General features: G+C 44.0%; 5 protein-coding genes across 5 annotated transcripts; all 5 read right to left on the bottom strand. All coding sequences in view use genetic code 12, as the record gives it.

The window, feature by feature from the left end:
* Window positions 1-72: 72 nt before the first annotated feature.
* Window positions 73-3,078, bottom strand: LODBEIA_P10120 (uncharacterized protein; the record flags this gene model as incomplete). The annotated part of the gene is made up of 1 exon (XM_066970854.1): window positions 73-3,078. One exon carries the CDS (start codon window positions 3,076-3,078, stop codon window positions 73-75), a length of 3,006 nt encoding a protein of 1,001 aa, XP_066827950.1.
* Window positions 3,079-3,662: 584 nt separating this feature from the next.
* Window positions 3,663-6,716, bottom strand: LODBEIA_P10110 (uncharacterized protein; the record flags this gene model as incomplete). Its single annotated transcript, XM_066970853.1, has 1 exon — window positions 3,663-6,716. The coding sequence occupies one exon, from the start codon at window positions 6,714-6,716 to the stop codon at window positions 3,663-3,665; it is 3,054 nt and encodes a 1,017-aa protein (XP_066827949.1).
* Window positions 6,717-10,564: 3,848 nt separating this feature from the next.
* Window positions 10,565-11,995, bottom strand: LODBEIA_P10100 (uncharacterized protein; the record flags this gene model as incomplete). Its single annotated transcript, XM_066970852.1, has 1 exon — window positions 10,565-11,995. One exon carries the CDS (start codon window positions 11,993-11,995, stop codon window positions 10,565-10,567), a length of 1,431 nt encoding a protein of 476 aa, XP_066827948.1.
* A 725-nt stretch (window positions 11,996-12,720) lies between these two features.
* Window positions 12,721-17,628, bottom strand: LODBEIA_P10090 (uncharacterized protein; the record flags this gene model as incomplete). Its single annotated transcript, XM_066970850.1, has 1 exon — window positions 12,721-17,628. The coding sequence occupies one exon, from the start codon at window positions 17,626-17,628 to the stop codon at window positions 12,721-12,723; it is 4,908 nt and encodes a 1,635-aa protein (XP_066827947.1).
* Window positions 17,629-18,708: 1,080 nt separating this feature from the next.
* LODBEIA_P10080 (uncharacterized protein) lies at window positions 18,709-20,901 on the bottom strand (the record flags this gene model as incomplete). The annotated part of the gene is made up of 1 exon (XM_066970849.1): window positions 18,709-20,901. One exon carries the CDS (start codon window positions 20,899-20,901, stop codon window positions 18,709-18,711), a length of 2,193 nt encoding a protein of 730 aa, XP_066827946.1.
* Between the last annotated feature and the right edge of the window lie 257 nt (window positions 20,902-21,158).

The raw sequence follows: 21,158 nt of genomic DNA, 5'->3' as shown, positions 1-21,158 counted from the left end.
AAACTGAAACTATTGCAAATGCTATCTATAACTTATCTATAAAAAAAAAAAAAAAAAAAAAAGTGTTGATATTTATGATTGCATCGACATTTCCTCATTTTGCAACACGTTGAACGTATTTTTATCTTGATTCTTCTTCGCAATAGAAGAGGCTGGCTCGCTGGACTCTCTGCTGCTTTTCCGATCAATTTTCAAAAGGTAGCTTGCGGAATAGTCAACGAGACACATCTTGCAGTCAAAAGCTAGGGACTTTTCTCGCAACACGGTTCTAAATGAACTCACTAAAGTCAGCAACTGCTTTTCCGAGTCTGCATCCATCAGTTTGAAATTTGCGGGGTTGAAAAGCACAAAAGTGGATTCTTTGATCCACTGGATGACAAAGTCCTTCATTTCTTCCTTTTGCAACAATTCCCGTTCAATGTCTTCCTTGGTGACACCAAAGAACAAGTCCTGAATGACAATCGCATTGTACAAGGCATCGTCAATCTCCTGCTGAGTCAACTCCTTCACCTGGCTTTGCTCCTGCTTCTTCAACTCCAACATCTCAAGGTAATCACCAACGGTAGCCGATGGTAATTTTGTCAACCTAGTGATGACAATAAATACAGATCGTCTTGGCTCTTGATCTTGAGATTCAGTGTACAACCCAAAAGCTGTGCACAACTCGTGAACGTATTGCCGTTGCGGTAAAGTCATTGCTGGGAAATGGTGCGTTCTCTTTGGTGACTCGATGTCATTCTCAATTTGTAGATTGTAGTCTTCAATGAATGTTCTAACGACATTTTCAATATTGCAGCACCACTTTTTCTGCTTGGCATACGTTTCCACGACAAAATCTGAATACAATGAATCCAGTTCGTCAAGAGCTGCAATTGCAGATGATGCTGCTGCTGCTCCATCGATTCCAAATGCGTTACGGAGCTGAGCATCACGTTTTGCTGCAGCACAACTCTCATCGCATTCAAGAATGGTACCAATAGCAGTTGCATTATCAACAGATGCTCCACACTTGACTTGTTTCTTCTTCTTCTCATTGCCACAGGCGCACCCGATGGTGACATTTTCATTGCACTTTACGATATCGCAGTTGACACTTTTGCCCACTTTATCCAAATGGCATTTCAATTTGCACGTATGCGGACAGCTCAAACGCACTTTTTGACACATATTCTGACAATCCCTCGGAGCTGCATGCACCCCTTCTTTCGTGCACTTGGCGGAACAAGTACGCAAGCATGGATGACCACATTTTTTGGGCACTTGGCACATTTTGCCGCAGCTGACTCTCGTTTGAGAGCACATGATTCCTGGAAGATCAACTTTTGCTCCACAGTCACACGGTTTCATAACGAATGCGGTACATTTGGGACACGACTCGTTATCGGAATGACACTCGTGACGTTCAGGTGGATGGCCGCATTCTTTTAGTCTTGTGCACTGTTCATGGCACACCAACTCAGTGCCACATCTCACGGGAGCTGGGATAACTGTCTTACCGCAATGGCACACCAAGTCGTCATTAGTGGACTCGAGACAAACTTCACATGGCCCACTGTGGCACATTGCTTGACATTGGTGGACGCCGCACGACTTTGTCCTGTTACATACTTGAGTACAGATGTGTGCAGCTTCAATTGACATGATATCGTCTCGAACGTTGGTTTTCAAGTTATTTCGAATTGCCTTTTTCTTGGCCCGTTCTCTCTCCAAGGCAACTTGTTCAAACTCGCAGCACTCCTTACGATGATAATGTTTTCTGCAGCTCAACAAGGCAGAGCATTTGTGACGGCAATGCGGACGTTGGTCCAGTTGCGCGTATTTGCAAGGCACCAGAAATTGCTCATGGCCGCATGCACATGTAATTGCAAAAATCGAGACACACCGACACTCACCGGCATGACACTTGAATTTACAATGGCAGCCACACGGCAACAACTTGTTGCAGATATTGTCACATTCAGGCACAGGATCAGTACAACGTGTCCTTTTTTCAAAATTGAGCCCATTACTCATCTCCGTCTTGCCGCAATAGCACGTGGTGATGACATCTGGTGAAAATTTGCATTTGGAAACCTCCAACTTGTCAGGTGGCGGCTGGCACTCCAAGACTTTGTAATGTTCGCCACAATCATAATAGTATTTTTTCCTCTTGCCGCATGACCCACCACCTATCCAACTCTTCTTGCCATCTATACCAACGCACTTTATTGGCACACGCTTGCTGCATCTCCCACGCAATTTCGTATCACCGCAGTAGCATTTGTAGTCGACTTTCTTCTGGCATTTACCACACGCCCCACTATGGCATCCCTTGTTACACTTGTGCTTCAAGTCGCAAAGAACCTTGTTGCATTCCGATTCGCATTTCCAGCCCTTTTTATAAGGTGTAATCAAACAGGGCAACTGCCGCTTTTCCTTGCCGCACTGACACTTCATAACTGGTCCCGTGGCTCCACATGTAGGATGCTTTCCCGGATGGCACGGTTCAAGGCATCGATGAATGCAATCTAAATACTTGTAATTGCACAAGCTGCCGCAACTAAAGGGCATAAGTAGATTTCTCTCGGGATTCCTGACCTTGCCGCACCAGCATGTGAATTTAGAAGGCAATTTCTTTGACTCAAACTTACAGTTTGGACATTTCCAAGCCTTGTTGGTCTTGCTGGTGGAGGAGCCTCGGATGGCCCAGTCCTTGATACACTCGAGGTCGTAAACTCTGTAGCATTCTTGACAGCTCCAAACTTTGGAGTCCTGATCAATCTCTCCCGTGCAAACGAGACATATATATTCGGCCTGCTGTATTTCCGTGATGATGGTTGCTCCCAACGACTCATCGCGCGGCGGAGAAGCCGCCGCTCCTAGGCTGGAAGACGCCTTGCTTTTCCCGCCGCTGGCCGCCTTGTCCGAATGAGTCTCCTTTGGGTGAGCTGGACCGTGACTGCCGTGGGCTGAAAAATTATTCGTATCCTCTTCCAGGTAGGGTTGGATCTCAATTTCAACGCCATTGCGTACAAATGTCCGCACTACGCCTCCGCCGGGATCATCTGGTTCTTGCGTTTGTTGTTCGCTCGGGGCCATCAAGGCTCGATCAGTGCTTCTCAAAAAAAAAGATCAAAAGATCAAAGTGGCAAAAATCTTCAACTACAGGAAACAGAGAGAGGGAGATGCACCGCTTTATATGTGACGCTCTAACAGCAGGCAAAAAAGAAACCCAGCGTGAACAAGACGGATTTGTGTCCATATATCCGACACCCACCGCTGACTCACATTTGACATGTTTGTTGTTGTTATTGTTGTTCGTTTACATTGGACTTGTCAAAAAGCCAACCAAAAGCCATCTCTCATTTGACCATTATGTAAAAAAAATTTCAGAGCTGAGTTCCATCCGTTTAAGGGTGATTATTATAGCGGGTGAGATTTGCTCATAAAAGTGTTTCTACGTCAGTGATGATCCACCAGGAACAAAACAAAATACAAAAAAGACGAAAAAAAGATAACACATGTAGATACTTGAAAATTACATACATCTAAATGATAAATAAACTGACTTTAAACTAAACGACTGTGGAATTGAAAAAAAAAATGAGTGCAAATAAAATAACTGAATAGTGTTCTTTTATTCAAACTGGCCCAAACTGTTTTTTTTTTTTTAAGAAAAAAACTCATCCCACTCTGACGCTGCGTCTTTTGAAGAAATCCATGACTTTTCTGGCTGCGCTGGATTCTTTGCCCGAGCTGGAAGATGCCGCTGTTGTGGTGGAGGAAGCGGCAGTCGAGCTTGAGGCAACAGCGGCGATGGATTGTCTTTTCGAAGCGAGAGTGGAATTGGAATTCAATCTTTTATGATCTGACTTTTTCAAAATATTGCTAGTTGCATCTTGATGATGCTGTGGTTTATCTGATACTTTTCTACCTGTTTTGACCGATGTGGTTGAAACTGTGGCGCCACCTACTTGCTGCTGATTTGTGATTGCAACATCTTTCGCCGGAGGCATTGAGACATTCGACGAAGAAGAATTGTAGGGGCTGTAGAACGACAACAAGCTGAATCGGTTCTTCTTTTTGTTTTCCCTGTTTTCTCTATTTTCTCTATTTTCTCTGTTTTCTCTGTTTTCCTTGTTTTCATCACCCGATGAAGAATGCAAATGCTGCTCTGCTTTTCGAACTGTGTGACTATGCTTCTTGTTTACATCCTCTGCCCTCGTTTGCTTGAGAGCAGTCAAAATGGGCGAATCATTACTAGTTGCAGTGCTTTCAACTTTCTTGTTGGCGGTCTCTTCTTTCGATGCTTGTACTGGATCAATGACCAGCCTTGTTTCGGAAACGTGCTTCTCGTCGCTTTGCTGTGTGTTTTCATTACTTTGCTTCTCATCCAGATCCACCCGGCTTGGATCCACTTTCTCCTGCTCGCCCTCTTCAGCGGCAACTGCACCTGCATCTACAACTGCAGTTTCAGTTTCAGTTTCAGTTGCATTTTCCTTGCTCTGCTGAAGGTCAAGTTTGGATGGAACTGTTGACGAGACAGTGCTCTCAAAGACTGCTTTTGTCGGAGAATGCGACTCACTCAACTCCAAGGCTTCCATCCTATCTTCCAAGTAGCTCAACACAGAGTTGCGCTTGAGGTCTGGCGAGTCTGCTTTGTTTTCATTACTCAACACGCCATTAACGTGAACATGAGATACTTCTGAATTTTGCCTGGTTGAAAGGTCGGGTCTCCTGGAGTTAAACTCGTTACTGGAAACCTCTGTTTGTTTAATTGGTGATGTAGAAAGGTATTGCGTCATGTAGTTTGCTGCAGCTGGGTATTTCAATACATCCTTATAGTTCCCGCCACCGCCATTGCTCATCATTGACGAAGACATTGAGGATGGATGATATGACGTTGGTCGAGGCTTTTTTGCCGAATGTGGTAGTTTTGAAAACTCTTTAATTGGTGGTGGTTGTGGTGTCGAGAGCGGGAGTTGTGTTTGCTTGGTGGGGCTTTCAATTATGGTGGATATCATACCCAGACCATAGTTGATGTTACTGTGAATGTTGTTGTTGTTGTTGCTGCTGCTGTTATTGTTGCTGGTGATGATGGTTGCGGCTGGTCTGTGCAACATGTCATCGTTGACAACAGCTTTCAAAGCATAGCTTGCTGGAGAAAATGGATGCGACAAGGAAGCAGCTTTCTGGTGCCCTCTAGTTGGCGACACGGACGAAGGTTTCTTGGGCGAAGGTGTCTTGGACAACGCTAGAGAATCGGTCGAGTCTTCCAACTTTGGAGTAGCACTGTTTGACATTGATGGAGATGCGTAAAGGAGACTAATGCTAGTGGAGGAATGCGATCTCGAGTGAGCTGTAACGGGCATACTCTGTTCCATATTTTGTAATTGCATTTGGAAATGGGGCTGTAATTGGTTAATGTGGTGGGAATTGTGGTGCTGCATGGGCGACGAAATCAACGAAGACGAGTTTGTAGGCGCATTGATCATCGAGAATCTCTTGTTATAAGCAGGCATTTGCGATTGCTGTTCCGAAAGTGCAGCAGGGATTTGTCTCTCTTGGTGAATTCTGTCCCATTCAGGTTGCCTTATCGACAAAAGTGACGAGTATTGTGTTAAGAATGGATGGTTCCTGATTTTGTTGATATCGATCCTGTTCTTTGGATCTGATACAATGATTTTCCGAAGCAAGTCACGAGCCAAAGGGCTAACATACTCGGGAAAAGTCAATGGAGTCCTGCAAATGTAGTGATATAGTTTGATGATATCCGAGCCGTCGGCGTTATCTGGATCATCGTCAAAGGGCAAATAACCAGATAACATTGCATACAAGATGACTCCCAATGACCAAATGTCAACTTTTCGTCCTTCGTACGGGGCCTGGGTCAAGACCAACTCGGGAGCCGCGTAGCAAGGCGACCCACAACTTGTCTTCATCAAGTCATTGCGTTCTCTATTGTAAGAGTTGACAAACCCAAAGTCAGTTATGATGACATTCTTGTGCTTGTCAAGTAGCAAGTTTTCCAATTTCAAATCGCGGTGAATCAACCCCTTGGAATGCATGTAGTCGACCCCGCTGACCAACTGAGCAAAGATTTTTTTGGCAGCGGGCTCTTTCAAGTACTTGTGTTGTAGAATGTAGTCGAACAACTCACCTCCGGAGGCGTATTCTAGAACGATGCCAACATATTTCCCGCTCTTCATCACTTCAACCAAATTGACAATGTTTGGGTGGTTCAAAAGCTTTAAAGAGTTGATCTCTCTGTGTATTTTGATTTCCGAATCGGAGTCCTTGACAATAGTTGATCTCTTGATGAGTTTGATTGCCACTTGGCTCGGATGTTTCCCATCTTTTCTCCACCCTAGTTTCACCTTGCCAAATTCCCCTTCGCCCAAGGTAGACCCTAAAATGTACGATCCAAACCGTACTTCTCGATGGACCCTTTTGGCCGAGCTTGCTTGCATTTGGGCGCTTGATTTCGAGGCCAACGCTGACACTGACGCTGACGATGAAGATGTGGCTGGCGTTGGTGCTGGCGCTGACGCTGGAGCGGCAACTTTTGGGCTGATGATGGCTTGATCGGCCATTGAGCGTGGTGTTGACACAATAGCGTCGTTGAGCTTTGAATTATTGACAGCGGAGACAGATCGACTCTGTTGTGGAGTAGCATCATAAGAGTAGGGGAAGGACGTCACTTCTACTGGCGTTGGAATGGCAACGTTGATAGACATTGTCCTTGGTTGTGGTTGTGGTTGGGGAAGTTTTTTTTCTTGGTGGTGGTTTTTTTTCTTTTGTAGTTTTTACGAAAGCTAATCTTGATGTTGGACCGTGAATGCTCTTGTATGAATAATGAATGAAAGAGTGAGTAAGTGAGTCACGTCTGATTGTTGGAACAATTGCAAAATGAATAAGAAGGTGGATATGCCGATGCTGAGGGAAAGAAGAAGGTGTCAAACACTAGTGAGGACTCTTTTTCTTTGTAAAAAAAAAAAAAAAAAGGAAAAGGTTGGTGTGTGTCCTTCTTTCCGTATTGTTGTTGTTGTTGTTGAGAAGTGTCAATAGTCTGCGGTAGAGGGGTTTAGTTGATTACTTTGCAACTGTTTCAAATTTTGTTTTCTGTTCTCGTTCGTTCTTGTTTACAGTTTTTTTTTTTTTTTTTTTTTGTCGCTTGTGGGCGCTAATAGTGTATTGGTATATGTTATTGTTTTGAATTCAGCAGATTTAGTAGCTCAACACTCACTGTTTGAGAGAGAGCAGCCCATTAGCCTCAGTAAAGCCGTTGGTGGAAAAAAATAAAAATTTGAAAAAGGATGAAACCGAAGGAAATCGAAGGGGATTCTTCGCGATGGGGTTGCCTGATAATGTGACGGAAGCAGGCTTTTTTTTTCTTCTTTTGCCGTTGATGGAGTTGAAGGAATTGTTGTTGTTGTTGCTGATTTTGCAGTTAAAAAATAAAAGCCATATAAGCGTGCAGATGGATGGCTATTATTGTCGATATATATATACCTAGATGAACAATTTTGACAAGTTAAATTGAAGGGGGCATGAATAGATAAACAGGACACATATTTTGGACAGTACCTCTATATTGCATTCTCTCTTTGTCTTTGCTTTCCTTCTCAATCTCCCCTTTTCTCCCTTTTTTTCTCCTTTTTTCTCCTGTCTTTCCCTTGCTTGAATGTCTCCAATTTCTCCTCGTATTGTTATTTGATGTGATGTCGAAAAGTTTTAAAGTGGTGATGGTGGTATATGCAATGCGTTGTATAGTGGGCAAGTTCAACCAAACTTTTTACCCCCCTCCTACCCGCACCCGCACGGTAACTATGTAACTGACTTTTTTTACGCAGTTGAGTTAAGCTGAGTTGAGTTTCTGCAAGATTTTTGTAGCGTGGTGCTGCTATGGTGTACTTTTTTCTCTACCCCCCTCCCCACGCACAGACGCTTACAACTCCTAAATTGGCCCAAAGTGGCCCAAACCAAAACAAACAGTAGATGTTTGATCTAAGCTTTTGTGAAATCAGCAGTTGACAACCATCATCGCAGATGGAATGATGGTATGGCACTATGTGATTTGCTGATTTTTTGATTTTTGTTTAGAGAAAACACACAATCTCCGACAGGAGAATGTCCTTTTTCAATAGATGCGAGGTACAACGCATTTCTACTGCATTCCGAGCTGATGCGAAGATAGACGCGTCTCGAAGCTCTTTCTCTTTCTCTTATTGCCGATTGAAGTTCAAAAATTGATATTTTACAATGAGCTCTCAACTCCTCAAGAATTACTTTTTGAAATCTCGTCAAGAAAAGGGCCGTTGTGGTACAACTGGGGTTGGAGGAGGAATGATCGACTCTTGTTTGCTTTTGCAAAAATGCCGGGGTGTCTTTTTGTGGTTCTAAAGTGCACTGCCGATCAATAATGGTTATAATTAGGAATATTCTGCTGTTTTTTTGCTCTTTTAGCCGGTGGCCATGTTGTTGTTGTTGTTATTATTATTGCTGCTGTTTCTGTTACTGCTGCTGTTGTTGTTACACGATTTCGATTAAAGGTCCATCTAATGTTTATTCGTCGATATGACGATATCAAGAACAAATTCGTTTCCCAATAGTTGTAAAAAATAAGGGGCAAAATTAACCCCCTCTCCACCTCCTCGCGGTTCCTAATCTCGCGTTTTTTCTAGAGGGGGGGAGAGGGGGAAGTGCGGATGGAGGGGGGGAATGTTTTTCCGGTTCAGTATGGCTGCCACCCCGTCAATTAATTTACCCAATTACCCCATTCTATCAAATCTTATCAGTCGAACATCTGATAAGTCTTTTCTATGAGCAGGTGGTTTCTCCTCGGCAACCAAAAAGATAAGATATCGATGACGGTGTTGACATGGCGGAATTTTCAATTGCATTTGCAAACATTCTCACCTATTTAAATTTGGAAATAGATCTGCGCTTCATTCTTCTTTTCTTTTGCATTCTTGCATCAGGCATCTCGTTATGTAGCAGGGGATAAAGATATAACACCGGGGCAAACGTTTTGCAATATGGCTGGGATATCACGTAGACACATGTAACCAATACCACGCCTCCCACTTTCTCGCAAAGAGAAGCACCTCGAGTGGGGTTTTGCTGGCCGTGTCGTCTAATTATCACCGATTGCGCTCAAAGTGTTTTCCCATCTTTTTATTCTTTTTCTTGATTTGAATGGCGCCGTTAAGCACGAGAAGGAGCTACACTGTAACCGTCAATTTATCATCATGTCATAGCCATATCTTCGAAAGTCCGTCAGTTCGGGTTCACATCATGAATCCCCTTATGGTGTCAATCTTGAGTTTTCATCTTCCAACTCGAACGTGACTGCTCCTGATGAAACACAGACATCTTCACATTTTCTCCACATTTCAAAACATTCCGTATAAGCAGCGGCTCAGTGAAGCGGCAATAGAAAACCAAAAAGACCCTGGAAGAGAGAAATACACCCTGCACAGTTTCTTTTCCATAAGCTGCAAAAGTTTTTGAGATTGGAAACGAATTCTGTTTTCCGCTCTTAGTTACTGTGCGACACCGAGAAATTTTTTTCAAATGGCTGATCAGTAGCTAGCTTTTTCCTCTTTCATTTTATTACTTTCCCTGGCAAGTGTCTTTGGGGAGGTTGCTTGATCCGCAGATCTCTGGATCACCAATACTCATCCTTCTTTCGCAATCGTCAAACGACTTGGAAATACGAGAAACACAATTTTGGTATTATTTTTTCCAACTTGCTCATTTTTTTGCATCTTAATGGGCAAATGAAGACATTCCTACAAGTTTCCTTTGCATCAATCAATTAGTTTACCTATTATCGAAATGCGACAGCAAGTGATAAACGGCTTTGACGATGAACTGGAGACCTCGATTGGGAAAGTGCCCAGCCGCCTCAAGTCTTATCACCTCCATACATCTCGAACACCTCTCCCCTTGCAGCCAAAATCTCTAGTTTGATTGAGCCCCCCCCTGAAACACAACAGTTCAACTTTCCCGCCCCGCTCCCCCTTGTTCCTCTAGACATTTCGCAATGGTCATAAACACATTTGTTGCCATGCCGATCCATTTACCATGTTGCATTCGAAGTGCATTCCAACAAATGCCCCGAGAATAGAGCCAAGTGACAATCGCACGTCACCATTTCAACAGCAGTTCGCCCTAACGCTCAAGAAGCATGACAAAACATAAAAACGATACGATGGAGACGGGAGGACAATTAAGCATAGCCTTCTTGAGGTTGAGTGGTAACTTCTCAGGTGGATGGAGTGGTGGGCAAAAAAGTTGTGGAATGGAAACTTAACCTCCAAAAGTAAAAAAAATTGGTTGCAAAGTTCCCGTACAATGTACATAGACCCGGCTTCTCTTCCACACACCATAGAGAAGCAAAGCAGAGCAAAGGTAAAAAAAGAGTATTTGATGCGCACACCAACCAACATTATCGCAAACTTGTTCGGTAAAGGAAAAGCAAGGTTCAAGCTCTAAATGCAAATATATTACAGAACCTATAGAGTTGTTTTTGCTTTGTTTTATTTATTTCACTTTTCTTTCTCTATATGAATTGTGACTTTCACCAATTGGTTATATTCTTCTCAGCTTCGCCAAATACCGAGTCGCCTCCATTATCTACATCTTGAACATAGGAAGCCCAGTCTTCAAACAACTCAACCTGCGAGTCGTCAAAGAACTCGCCAAGGTTCGTCCGCAAGAAATCCAAGCAGTACAGGTTGATCAATTCGAATTCCAAAAGGAACGCATCGTGGCCCTCGGGAGAATCCAATTTCTTCAATATCGCCTTCGGTATATTCTTCCCCAAGAGCTCTTGTTCGCTATATGTGAATAGGCCATCCGACTCTATTCCAATGACCAAGTGCGGCTTTGTTAGAGTCTGAAGGAATTTCGGCAACGGGTCTTCTTCCAATCGTCCGTCGCTGCCGTAATCTTCGATTTTCCCCCTGGTGATGTCATGCGTGTCCAACTTCCTCGTTATACTTATATAACAATTAGCATCGAACCGGTTGATGAACTTGGTACCTTGGTATCTCAAATATGACTGTGCTGTGAAATATGTGGGCAAGTTCTTATCCTGGTTTCTTTGTTTGCCGTTCATGGTCTTGGAGCCCTCGTTATGCGTGAGCCAATGCTCTTCATCTTTATTCTTGGGGTATCTGATCCCCTTCTCAATCTCCTCGTTCGAAGCTGCAGTTTTAGCTGCGCCATTTAGTGGGGTAGTGGTTTTCCCCAATTTCCTACCAAATCGCGTTTCAAACGAATTCCGCGATCTATAAGTCAACAACGCCGCCATTCTCGCCGCGCTTAACCCAGAGTCGGGCTTCAAGCCGCTCTTGTTCTCATAATAGTAGCCATCATCGTAGAACGGGTCGCTGAAAATACACTGTCTCTGCGTCTCATTCCACGATATGCACCACGCTGAGGCTCTAGCAGAAGTAGCCAATGCAATCACGCTCCTCACGTACCCAGTATCGTTATAGCTAGCCGAGTACTCCAACGCCAACATGCCCCCCATCGACCCTCCAATGACACATGCAATCTGCTCAACCCCCAACGAATCCAAAATCAACTTCTGGATCCCTAAATCGTCCTTGGCCGTAACCAAAGGGAAGCTGGGCCCGTAAGGCTTACCAGTAGATTGGTCTATACTCACGGGTGAACACGATCCATAAGGAGATCCCAAGAAGTTGACGCAAATGATGAAAAACCGCAGGGGGTCAAACGTCTTTCCCGAGCCAAGCAAGGGGCCCCACCAATCCTGGACATCGGATGATCCGGTCAAGGCGTGGCATATGAGTAGTGTGTTGTTTCTGCTCTTGTTCAATCTGCCCCACGTCTTGTACGCCACGGGGAAGCTGTACAATGTTTCTCCGCACTCCAAGGTGTATTCGGGTATTTCGACAATCGTCTGCCCTGGCACTAATCTGGCATAGGGGTTACTTCGACGTTCTTGCTCCGTTATGTTCTTATAGCCCTTCGTTGAAGTCATTGCCAATTAGGGAATATAAAATAGCTGAAAACCTGGCGACAGGGGAAGGGGTGAAGTAAGGGGATAAGTTCACACACTTGATGGTAAGTAAGAAATGAGTAAATTAATGATAAATCTTTTTGTCAAACGTGAGATGTGGAAAAACTGTGGAGTTCTTTTTTTATATATATTTTGCAAGCTCTAGCGGTTCTGATAAGTGTGCAGAACACAGTAGATGGAGAAAAAAAGAACTATGCGCTCAAGCCAGTAAAAAGGTTCTAACGTGCAATCAAAAACTTTGTGATGTAGCTATTGCCCAAGAGTAGAGCACTTTGAAGGTTTGAAAGTGGGCCTCTGTGGGGTGGGTCTATCATTCCTTCTACATCTACAAGTTTCTTGCTCATCCAAAACTTGAAGGGGGTCTCAGTCAACCCTTGGATAACAACCACATACTGCAAAGAGAGACCGGGGAGAAGAAAGAAAAAAAAAAATAAAAGTTAGATCAATTCACGTGCACCCCCTTTGTAAAGGTTGCAAAATGTTTTATTACAACACAAGATTCTTCAAGTTAGACCGACTACCCTCTAGACCCTTTAAATCGAATACAAATCGGAGTATATCAAATCGAGAATATCAAATCGAGTGTATCAAATCTTCCCAACATAAAAAATTTGACTTCGGCATGCTCGGCAAGTAAATTGACTCTTTTTCTTCCTTTTTTTTTTTTTCCTCTTCTAAGAAAAGCTCTATTTTTCATGATTATTAGCATCAGTATCGGTATCGGTATCCTCATCTTCATCTTCTTTGCCATCTTCATCTTCATCCTCATCTTCATCGGAATCTTCTTCTTCATCTTCTTCTTCGTCTTCAGATACCTCAGCGGTTGTTGTTCCGGATCTAAAGTCAGGATGATGACGTTTATAGTTTTGATTGTGGATCTCCTTGACCATGGTCAAGTTTCGTGTGTACTCCAACTCCAAGTACATGGCCTCAATTGCAGTCAACACTCCCTTCTCCTGGTTAATCTGGTGGCTCACTTTTTTTGCCTTGTTGACTATGTTCAAATCTTCAGTTACCGTGTTTAGTGCCCCAGCCAAGGATTTTTTTGTCAATTTCCTCAACGATATTCCCACACCCATATCCTCGATTCTTTGCGCGTAGAAAAATTGGTCTCCAAAAAATGGCTTGATGATACTTGGAGTTCCTGCCTTCAACGTTGCACCGGTGGTTCCCGAACCACCATGGTGCACGGCAGCATCAACTCTTGGAAACAACCAGTCATGCGGCACAGACCCGGAGTTGTAAACTTCAGGAGGCAAGTCCACCTCGATCTTGTTCTTGTCCTTGTTTTCTCGATCGGACCAACCCTTGTTCAAAATACAACGAACGTCTGCTTCCAACACGGCTTCTACAATGGCCTTTGTCAACGACGCCGCATCATTAACAACAATTGAACCAAACCCAATGTAGACGATTTTCTTGTCATCGGCAACAGCCTGCGCCATGAAGTCGAGTAGTTCCTTAGGTGGGCTATACTCCTTGCCACCTTCGTCCAAAAACCAATATCCGGTTACTTTAACCCAGCTAGGGAAATCGTTAGCCGGTGGCATCACACAGGGGGAAACATTGTACAAAAAGGGCACCTTTGTCTGCTGCATTCGAAACAAGTTGGTCTTTGGTAAATCGAGCTCGGCTAGTCGCCAGCGATTGACAAGGCCCTGTATACCTTTCCAAAAAATGTTTTCGAAAATAACGTGTGTGAGATAATTGTATGAACCTCCCTTTTTCTGTTCTGGAACGAAAAAGGCCTGCGGGTAAGCTCTGGTTCTGGTCCATGGCATCGTAAAAGCCCTGAAATAAGGGATAACAAGAGCCTCGGCGATATGTATCCCTGCCATTGCAGACGGACTCTCAATAAGTATTTCTGTCCCTTGACATGCTTCCCAACTTGTAGTTAACAATTTTTTTATCCAATTTTTAAACTTTGCCTGGGCGTCTTTTAAAAAGGAAACGGACATGGTGCTGTGTCCAACCATGAATGACATCAACTCACCAGGATCACCGGCAATCTCCTTAAACCTGAGCCCGTGTTTTTCTATCCACTCTTGAAACTCGCTGTGCGTGGCAATGGTGACTGTGTGTCCTTCTTTTTGTAAACCCACCCCCAAGGCAATGTATGGCTGCACGTCTCCACGCGAGCCAATGGTGAGAAGGGTAATCTTGTAAGACGTCGATGGTTTCATTTCAGTTTGGAAAAAGGGGGAATCCTCCAAGACAATGGGGACATCCAAACCAGAAGCGGCATTGAGTCGATCTTCAAACATTTTGATTCTGGCCATGGCGACTCTTTGCTCTGCCAATTGCAATTCCCTTTTATTGTCCTGATCTTGTTCGATACTGCGTCTTTCCGACTCACTATACTCCATGCGGGTCTTTGCTAGCTCGACGTTGTAGTTGCTGCCCCACTGGTGCGGCTTGGGTCGAAAGCCATCGTTCTTGTGAAGCTTGTCCAAAATGGTCAAAGCGACATCAATAAAGTCGTCTCTCGACCTAGCATAGGCAAATTCAATCAACATTTCCTCCACTCCTTGCACCACGATTTTGGCTCCAGAATAGTTGAGTCTGGACCCCTCGGTGGCATCTACGCTTTCAATGTCCATCATTGGGATGATCATCTTTGTGGCAACTCCTGGAAGCAAACTCCTGAAGCAAATCTCATAGTCTGACACATACAATTTACCATAAATAGGAACTCCACGCATGACGTGGCAATAATATGAGGCCACAAGCTGCGAGTTGAATAAAGAAAAATGCTCGTGGAAATGTTTCAATGCAAAATTGCGTTCCTCTTTGTTGGCAACGTAATAGTGGTCCTCCACTACATAGTGAAGTGGATTAGCCGAAAATTTCGTGCCAAAGGATGAGAGTGCCTTGATTTTTTTACTAAGGAGGCTCTGGTTCTTTCTGCTGTACTTGTCGGGCAAATTCGACGGGAGCGGCAAATCATCGATTGCTGAAACAATTTGCCCACTTTGCTCATACCTTGTGGAAGCGTCTTGCAAATTCTTGAAAGTTGTTTCAAAAGAAATCTCCAACTTGCGCAAGCTTCTCTCGGAGAGTGCAATCGGTAAGGAAATGTGGCTCTTTTCTTCATCGAGATGATCAGTCATTACTCGGTCTATCGATCCCAGGTTGCTCGGCGATGATGGTTTGAGGAGCATCTTTGGTCTGGCCAACGATTTGCCAAATTTCCGCAATGCGGATTCATCATGTGGCTTGCCAAACTCGGGGGTATTGCTGTCAATGACTGCCTTGACCAATTTATTCGACGACGGAGTCAATGTTGAAATGGATTTTTCCAAGTCTGTCCTCTCCTTTCTCACGGAATTGAGCAAGGAGTTGTTTCCCCTTGCAAGAGCACTGATGTTTGCAGAATTCTGGAAAGCTTCTTCGAAAGAACTAAACAAATCTGAGCCGTTTTTGGGGAACAAAAAATACACCTCGGCCGTGTCGTCAGCCTCATTCTTTATCTTTTCCTTGAGTTTATCCCGCTTTCGTTTTTCAACAACGTCGTTGGCATGATACTTGATACTCAAACTCAACGGAGTGTCGTTGGCGTCTTCTTCTACCGTGTCTTCTACTTCCTCATCAAATATACTCCTCTTTTTGAATTCAATAATGTTTGCAATGGGGATCTTGACCAACACCTCACCGCTCAAGTTGGCATTATTCAACTGGAAAATCAATTTGGTCAAGTTGCTGCACCACCGTCGGGCCGAGTACAAATTGTCGCATTGGAACTTGTAGGTTTTCCTTTTTGTTGCCAACTTGAACCACACATTGGTGCTCTTTACTTCCATGGAATCCTCGGTAGCACCAATAGATTCATCACTAAACATAGATTTCAAGTCGGATGCCGAGGCCGAGGCCGAGTCTTCAATCAAATGCGCCGGCGGCGACGACCATCCCGAAGTTAAACCACTTCTAGAAACTGGTGTGGAGGCATCTTTATATTTATACTTGTCAATGACCTCTGCATATAAACAAGTTCTTAGGTCAATCACCAATATCGGGAAATACAAATCGGTGGAAGAGCTGTACACGGTAAGTGTTTCTGGTCTCAATATAGACCAGTACCGGTGGGTGAGAACAGTGGAAAATGTGGCATCGCCAAACTTGCCAGTCTTCATCCCCAAGTTTCCCTTGCATACTATATTTGACGGATCTTCCAAGTTTTGAACTTCGGCCGAGCCCTCCAAACTGTACCGTTTGGGTAGAAACGCAAAATAAAGCAACGCGTCTTTAGTGAGGTACAAGTGGCCCTGTAGCAAGACATCTTTCACTAACCATGCGCTATAGTTTCCATAAAAGATATCGTTGTCTTTCAAGTGGAAGGTGCGTTTCAATTTCTCAGCGATTGTATAGCGTAGTTTTCTTTTGGATTCGGTGAGGTCGGGAGTTGTTTCATCTTCACTCTTGTGCTTGATTTTGATGAGCACTCCTTCTCGGATAGACTGGGGATCCAAGTTTTGAATTACCGACTTTTGAAGCGGAGTCAAGTTCTGCTCCTCAGTCAAACCAGGCGGCTGGGAATCGACTTTAACAGTGGTGTGCGCTTTTTCATTCAGCGGAGACTCTGCCTCCCCAGCATCGATAGTAGAGTACGAAGTAACATTGGACGTTGTCAGGGTGTCTGTCGCATCTTCAGCACTCGGAGTTGTCTTTGTGGGAAACTGTTCATTCAGTGTCAGACTTAGTGTCGCTTTTGTCGATGAAGGAGTGAGTCTGTTGGCCAAAAACTCTTCTTCTTCTTCTTCTTCCTCGTCCTCGCCTCCTTCGGAATCGTCCTCGGTTTCGCTCAGTTCTTCATCGCTCAAATTGTCAGTGCTTCCACCATGAAGGTCCTTTTTCATGTGCTTTGCATACACCGGGTGGGCCTTGTGCTCAAAGTCGCCACTATCTTGGCGAGGGTGGATCGAGTGTTCTAGCAACCCATTTGGTTTGAGGTTTTCCAACTTTTCTTGGAACTTCTGAATGTGAGGGTGCTCGCTCTTGCTCAGGTGGTCCTTCACCATTTCGTGCTCGTCCACGTCGTCGTCATCCTTTCTTTTCAAAAGATCGTCAAAGTTGAGTTTGCGGAGGTTGCCAATAGAGCCAAACCCGGAACAGAGGGACGTGTTGTTCAAAAACGACGAGAAGAAATTTGTGTCTGACCAGTCTCCATACGGTTTAGCGGTATCTTCATCTGTGTCCTCTGAGCTGCGCCGCCTCAAATTGGGGTCAAAGATCGAGCCCTTTGGTGAAGCTGCCTCTTTTTCCTTCTCTCCATCTTTGTCGATGCCCCTGCCGTTGTGTGCATCGTATTCATCAGCGACCTTTCCGCTACTGTGACTACCCCCTTGATGATGCATCTTATTATTATTATTATTAATGGCCCGGCCATCGCTTGTGGAAGGCTCCCTGTTTTTGTGCGAGTGTTCGGCCCCAGAGGCACCTTCCCCGTCTTCAACATGTTGTTGCTGCTGCTGCTGCTGCTGCAAAGGTTGTGCACCTTCATCTTCGCCTTCACTCACATTGGCTGATCCGCTCAAATGGCTCAAGGTTTCATGGACCGGTTTGAGGAAAGTCTGCTTGATCTTGCTCGTAAACGGCATCTTGGCTTCAATTGGGCACTCCACGCTTCAATGTCTGGATCAAGCGAGTTCCCAATTTTTTATTTTGGACCCAAGCTGGATCAAAAGATAATAATATATATATATCTATAGATATGGATGTAGGTGTGTAAGTGTAGGCCCTGCTGCTATCAGGTGTCGTAAATTTCTGAAACAAGACAATTCCGTAGAATAATAACCAAAATTGACACTTGCCCACAAGACAAACAACCCACGCAACAAGTTGCTGCTGATATTGTTTTTCTTTGTTCACGGAAATCCCAATCCTATGATATATAAGTGGGAAAAAGAGGTGAGGTGAAGAAGAGTGAGATTACAGGGAGCGTCGGCAATATTCATTTTATCCATTGGCTAAGCAATTGTCCGTTGGGAGTTGAGAGTCTGGATAGGTTTAAATGGGGGGGGGTTAATCAAATAAGGTCTTCCGAGGTTTGCTATCTTTTTTTTATATATTTTCGGTGGCGATACGATTGCTGTAGGATGCATCGCGGGTTGGGCTGCAAATGATTAATGAAATGGATAGGATGAAAAAAATAATACGTCACATGAGGAAATAAATGAAGGTAGAAAAACGCCCCTTGCCCTCTCACACACAACTATGGACGGTGCAACTAATTTATGCCATGAGAGACCGGGAGAGACGGATTGGAGGGGACGGGAGGAGAGGATGAAGAGGGACCTCTTTTTCGTTGCCCGTTTGTTATATGATGCATGCAATTGTGGAGGGGGGGATTAAAGAAATCGCACACTACACAATCTGAGGCTTTCTGTATATCTGTGACGCAATGAGAGGAAGCAAAAAAAACCAGACAAACTCACGGGCAACCAGTATCGAAGCCACTCATCGTTTGTATTTCCGAAGTATTTTTCGAACCGGTTTGCGCAAAAAAGTGTTTCGGATCATTTTGTTCCAACGGTTGTTGCCTCTAGTTATGCACACTAAAAGGCATTCTTTTATTTATTGCTGAGTTGGTGTCTATTTACACGTTTTTTTTGTCTTTTTTTTTTTTTTTTTTTTTTTTTGCTTTTGCTTTATGATTTATGCTTCATGCCTCATGCCCTTTATTCGAGTTCGTTCTTTTTCAACAATTTATTGAACTTGCTGTTGGGGTCGTTGTTTAGGTCTGTGAATTGCCCATCTTCCACAATTGTCCCATCTTGGTCAAGCACTATAACACGGTCGCTATTCTTTATTGTCGTAAGTCTATGAGCAATGGAAATGATCGTGACTCCCTCCTTTCTGTTCAAGTCCAATAAGCTTTGCAAAACTTCTTCTTCGCTGATGGAATCCAAGGCTGACGTTGCTTCGTCTAGAATCAATATCTTGGGCTTCTTGATGAGGGTTCGCGCCAACGAAAGTCTTTGCTTTTGGCCGCCGCTCAACTGGGTCTTGTTCGCGGCACCAATCTTGGTCTCTAAACCTTGTGGAAGATTGCGGATAAAGACATTGGCATGGCTGAGCTCGAGAGCTTCTTCTATTTCTTCATCGGTAGCGTCTTCTTTTCCGAAAACGACATTTTCTCTAATGGTGCCGCTGAATAGTAATGGCTCCTGCTGCACAAATCCCAACTGGCCTCTATATTGGTTTAAATTCAAATCTTTGATTTGCACTTGCTTTTTGTCCTCTTCGTTGTTGTTGTTGTTGTTGTTGTTGTTGTCGTCGTCAATAGTGATTGTCCCTGCATCGGGGTCGTAAAACCTCAACAACAACTCACCTACTGTAGACTTACCACTGCCCGAAGGCCCCACAATGCACACGTTTTCACCTTTCTTGATATGCAAGTTGAAATTATCAAATATCTTGTCTGGTCTAGAAGGATATGTAAATTGAATATCTTTGAAGATAATGTCGCCGCACAATTGATGGTGGGGGTTCTGTTGTTTTTGACCCACGTTGTTTGGTATTTTAGGCTTGTACTCTTCCAATTCAAATACCCTTTCAGCTGCTCCTATACCCTTCATCAACTCAGTGTAAAAGTTTCCCAACCCAAACACCGATCTCCCCGTATACAAGGCGTACATCATGAAACTCGTTAATGCACCAACAGTCAAGTCACCCATGGCAATCAATTTGGTTCCAATCACCAACAATCCAATCATGGTGACATTACCGATGAATCCATTCACACCAAAGAATATCCCAGATAGTTTTCCCTCTCGCATAGAACTGTCATATATTTGCTTGATTTCCTTATCGTAAATCTTGACCATGGACTCCTGCTGGGCAAAAGATTGAATCACCTTGACGCCATTCAATCTTTCCTCGGTGACTTTAGTCAACGCTCCGATATTTTCCTGAATCAACTTTGACAAGGCCTTGATTTTCCGTCCAAAGAAAAAGGACATCAACACCAATGGTGGGAACATAACACTCATGCACGCGGTCAACTTCCACGAGACATAGCACATCATGCTCAACCCAACTACCCCGTCAATAACACTCCTGACTCCGTCGCTTATATTCATACTGAGACTTCTCGAGATAATCTGCGTGTCGTTGGCGATTCTCGAGATTAAATCGCCAGTTTTCATACCAGTCTTCAGTGGTCCCACATCAAAAAAATATCCGTCTTGAGAGATGATTTTGGAAAACAAGCTAGATCTCAACCTTGCCACAAGCCGTTCTCCCGCGGCTCGAAGCAAATAAATCCGTCCAAAGTTGGCCGATGCTCCCACGGCAAATAACACAAGCAATGCAGAGTAAAATTGCGTTTGGTCAAGTCCAAAAAAGAACTTGGATCTTGGATCGTCGTTCGTTCCTTCTTCGTCCTTCTCTTTTTTAATATCGTCTTTATCATTTCCTCCTTCCAGAGATTTAACCGAGTCCAACACTCTCCCGGCAATCAACGGTAGTGACATTGAAGTCGCCGAGCTGACTGCCAAGCATGCAATGGCAAACGCGAGCAATTTAAACTCGGGCTTCGCTAGCCTGAGAAGTTTCAAAATCTCCTTAAAGACACCAGAAGATCTCGGTTTGGAATTTTCCCCCTGGGACTGCTGATTTGAACTTTGCTCCCATTCGGATCGTGTCGCACTATCGGATGCAGATGAGGATTTATCATCATTTGAATTTGGTCGTGACTGACGAACCGTTGAATTGAACCGTATTTGGTGCGTCTCCGTACACGGCTTTGTATAGAATGAATCGGTTTTCAACCGCAAAGTTTTCAAGAAATCGACTCTCGCGCGCGCCTGACTTCGACAAAAGTTCTTTGACAACTGATGAAGAGCTATGGACCTTTGTATCAGGATCATAATAAGGATGGCTTTAAAAGGCGGATGGGAAAAGCGAAGGACAGTGAGGAGTTGCTGGGGTTAAGTAGTTGTGCACCTGTGAGAGAATGCTGGTGGCTCTTTTGTTCAAATCCTGGTTGTAAAATTGCACCGAAAAATCGCAATTTCGCGCTGATTGATTATGACTCTACGAGGCGGATTAAATTGAGCCACATTGGTGTTTAACTCCGATTATACACCAATGTAGATGCCTGAAAGATTGGAAAGTTTCTACAAAT

This window comes from Lodderomyces beijingensis, assembly GCF_963989305.1.
Source record: "Lodderomyces beijingensis strain CBS 14171 genome assembly, chromosome: 1".
NCBI classification, from domain to species: Eukaryota; Fungi; Ascomycota; class Pichiomycetes; order Serinales; family Debaryomycetaceae; genus Lodderomyces; species Lodderomyces beijingensis.
The sequence above is the reverse complement of the archived record's forward strand: the minus strand, read 5'-3'. Positions and strand labels throughout refer to the sequence as shown.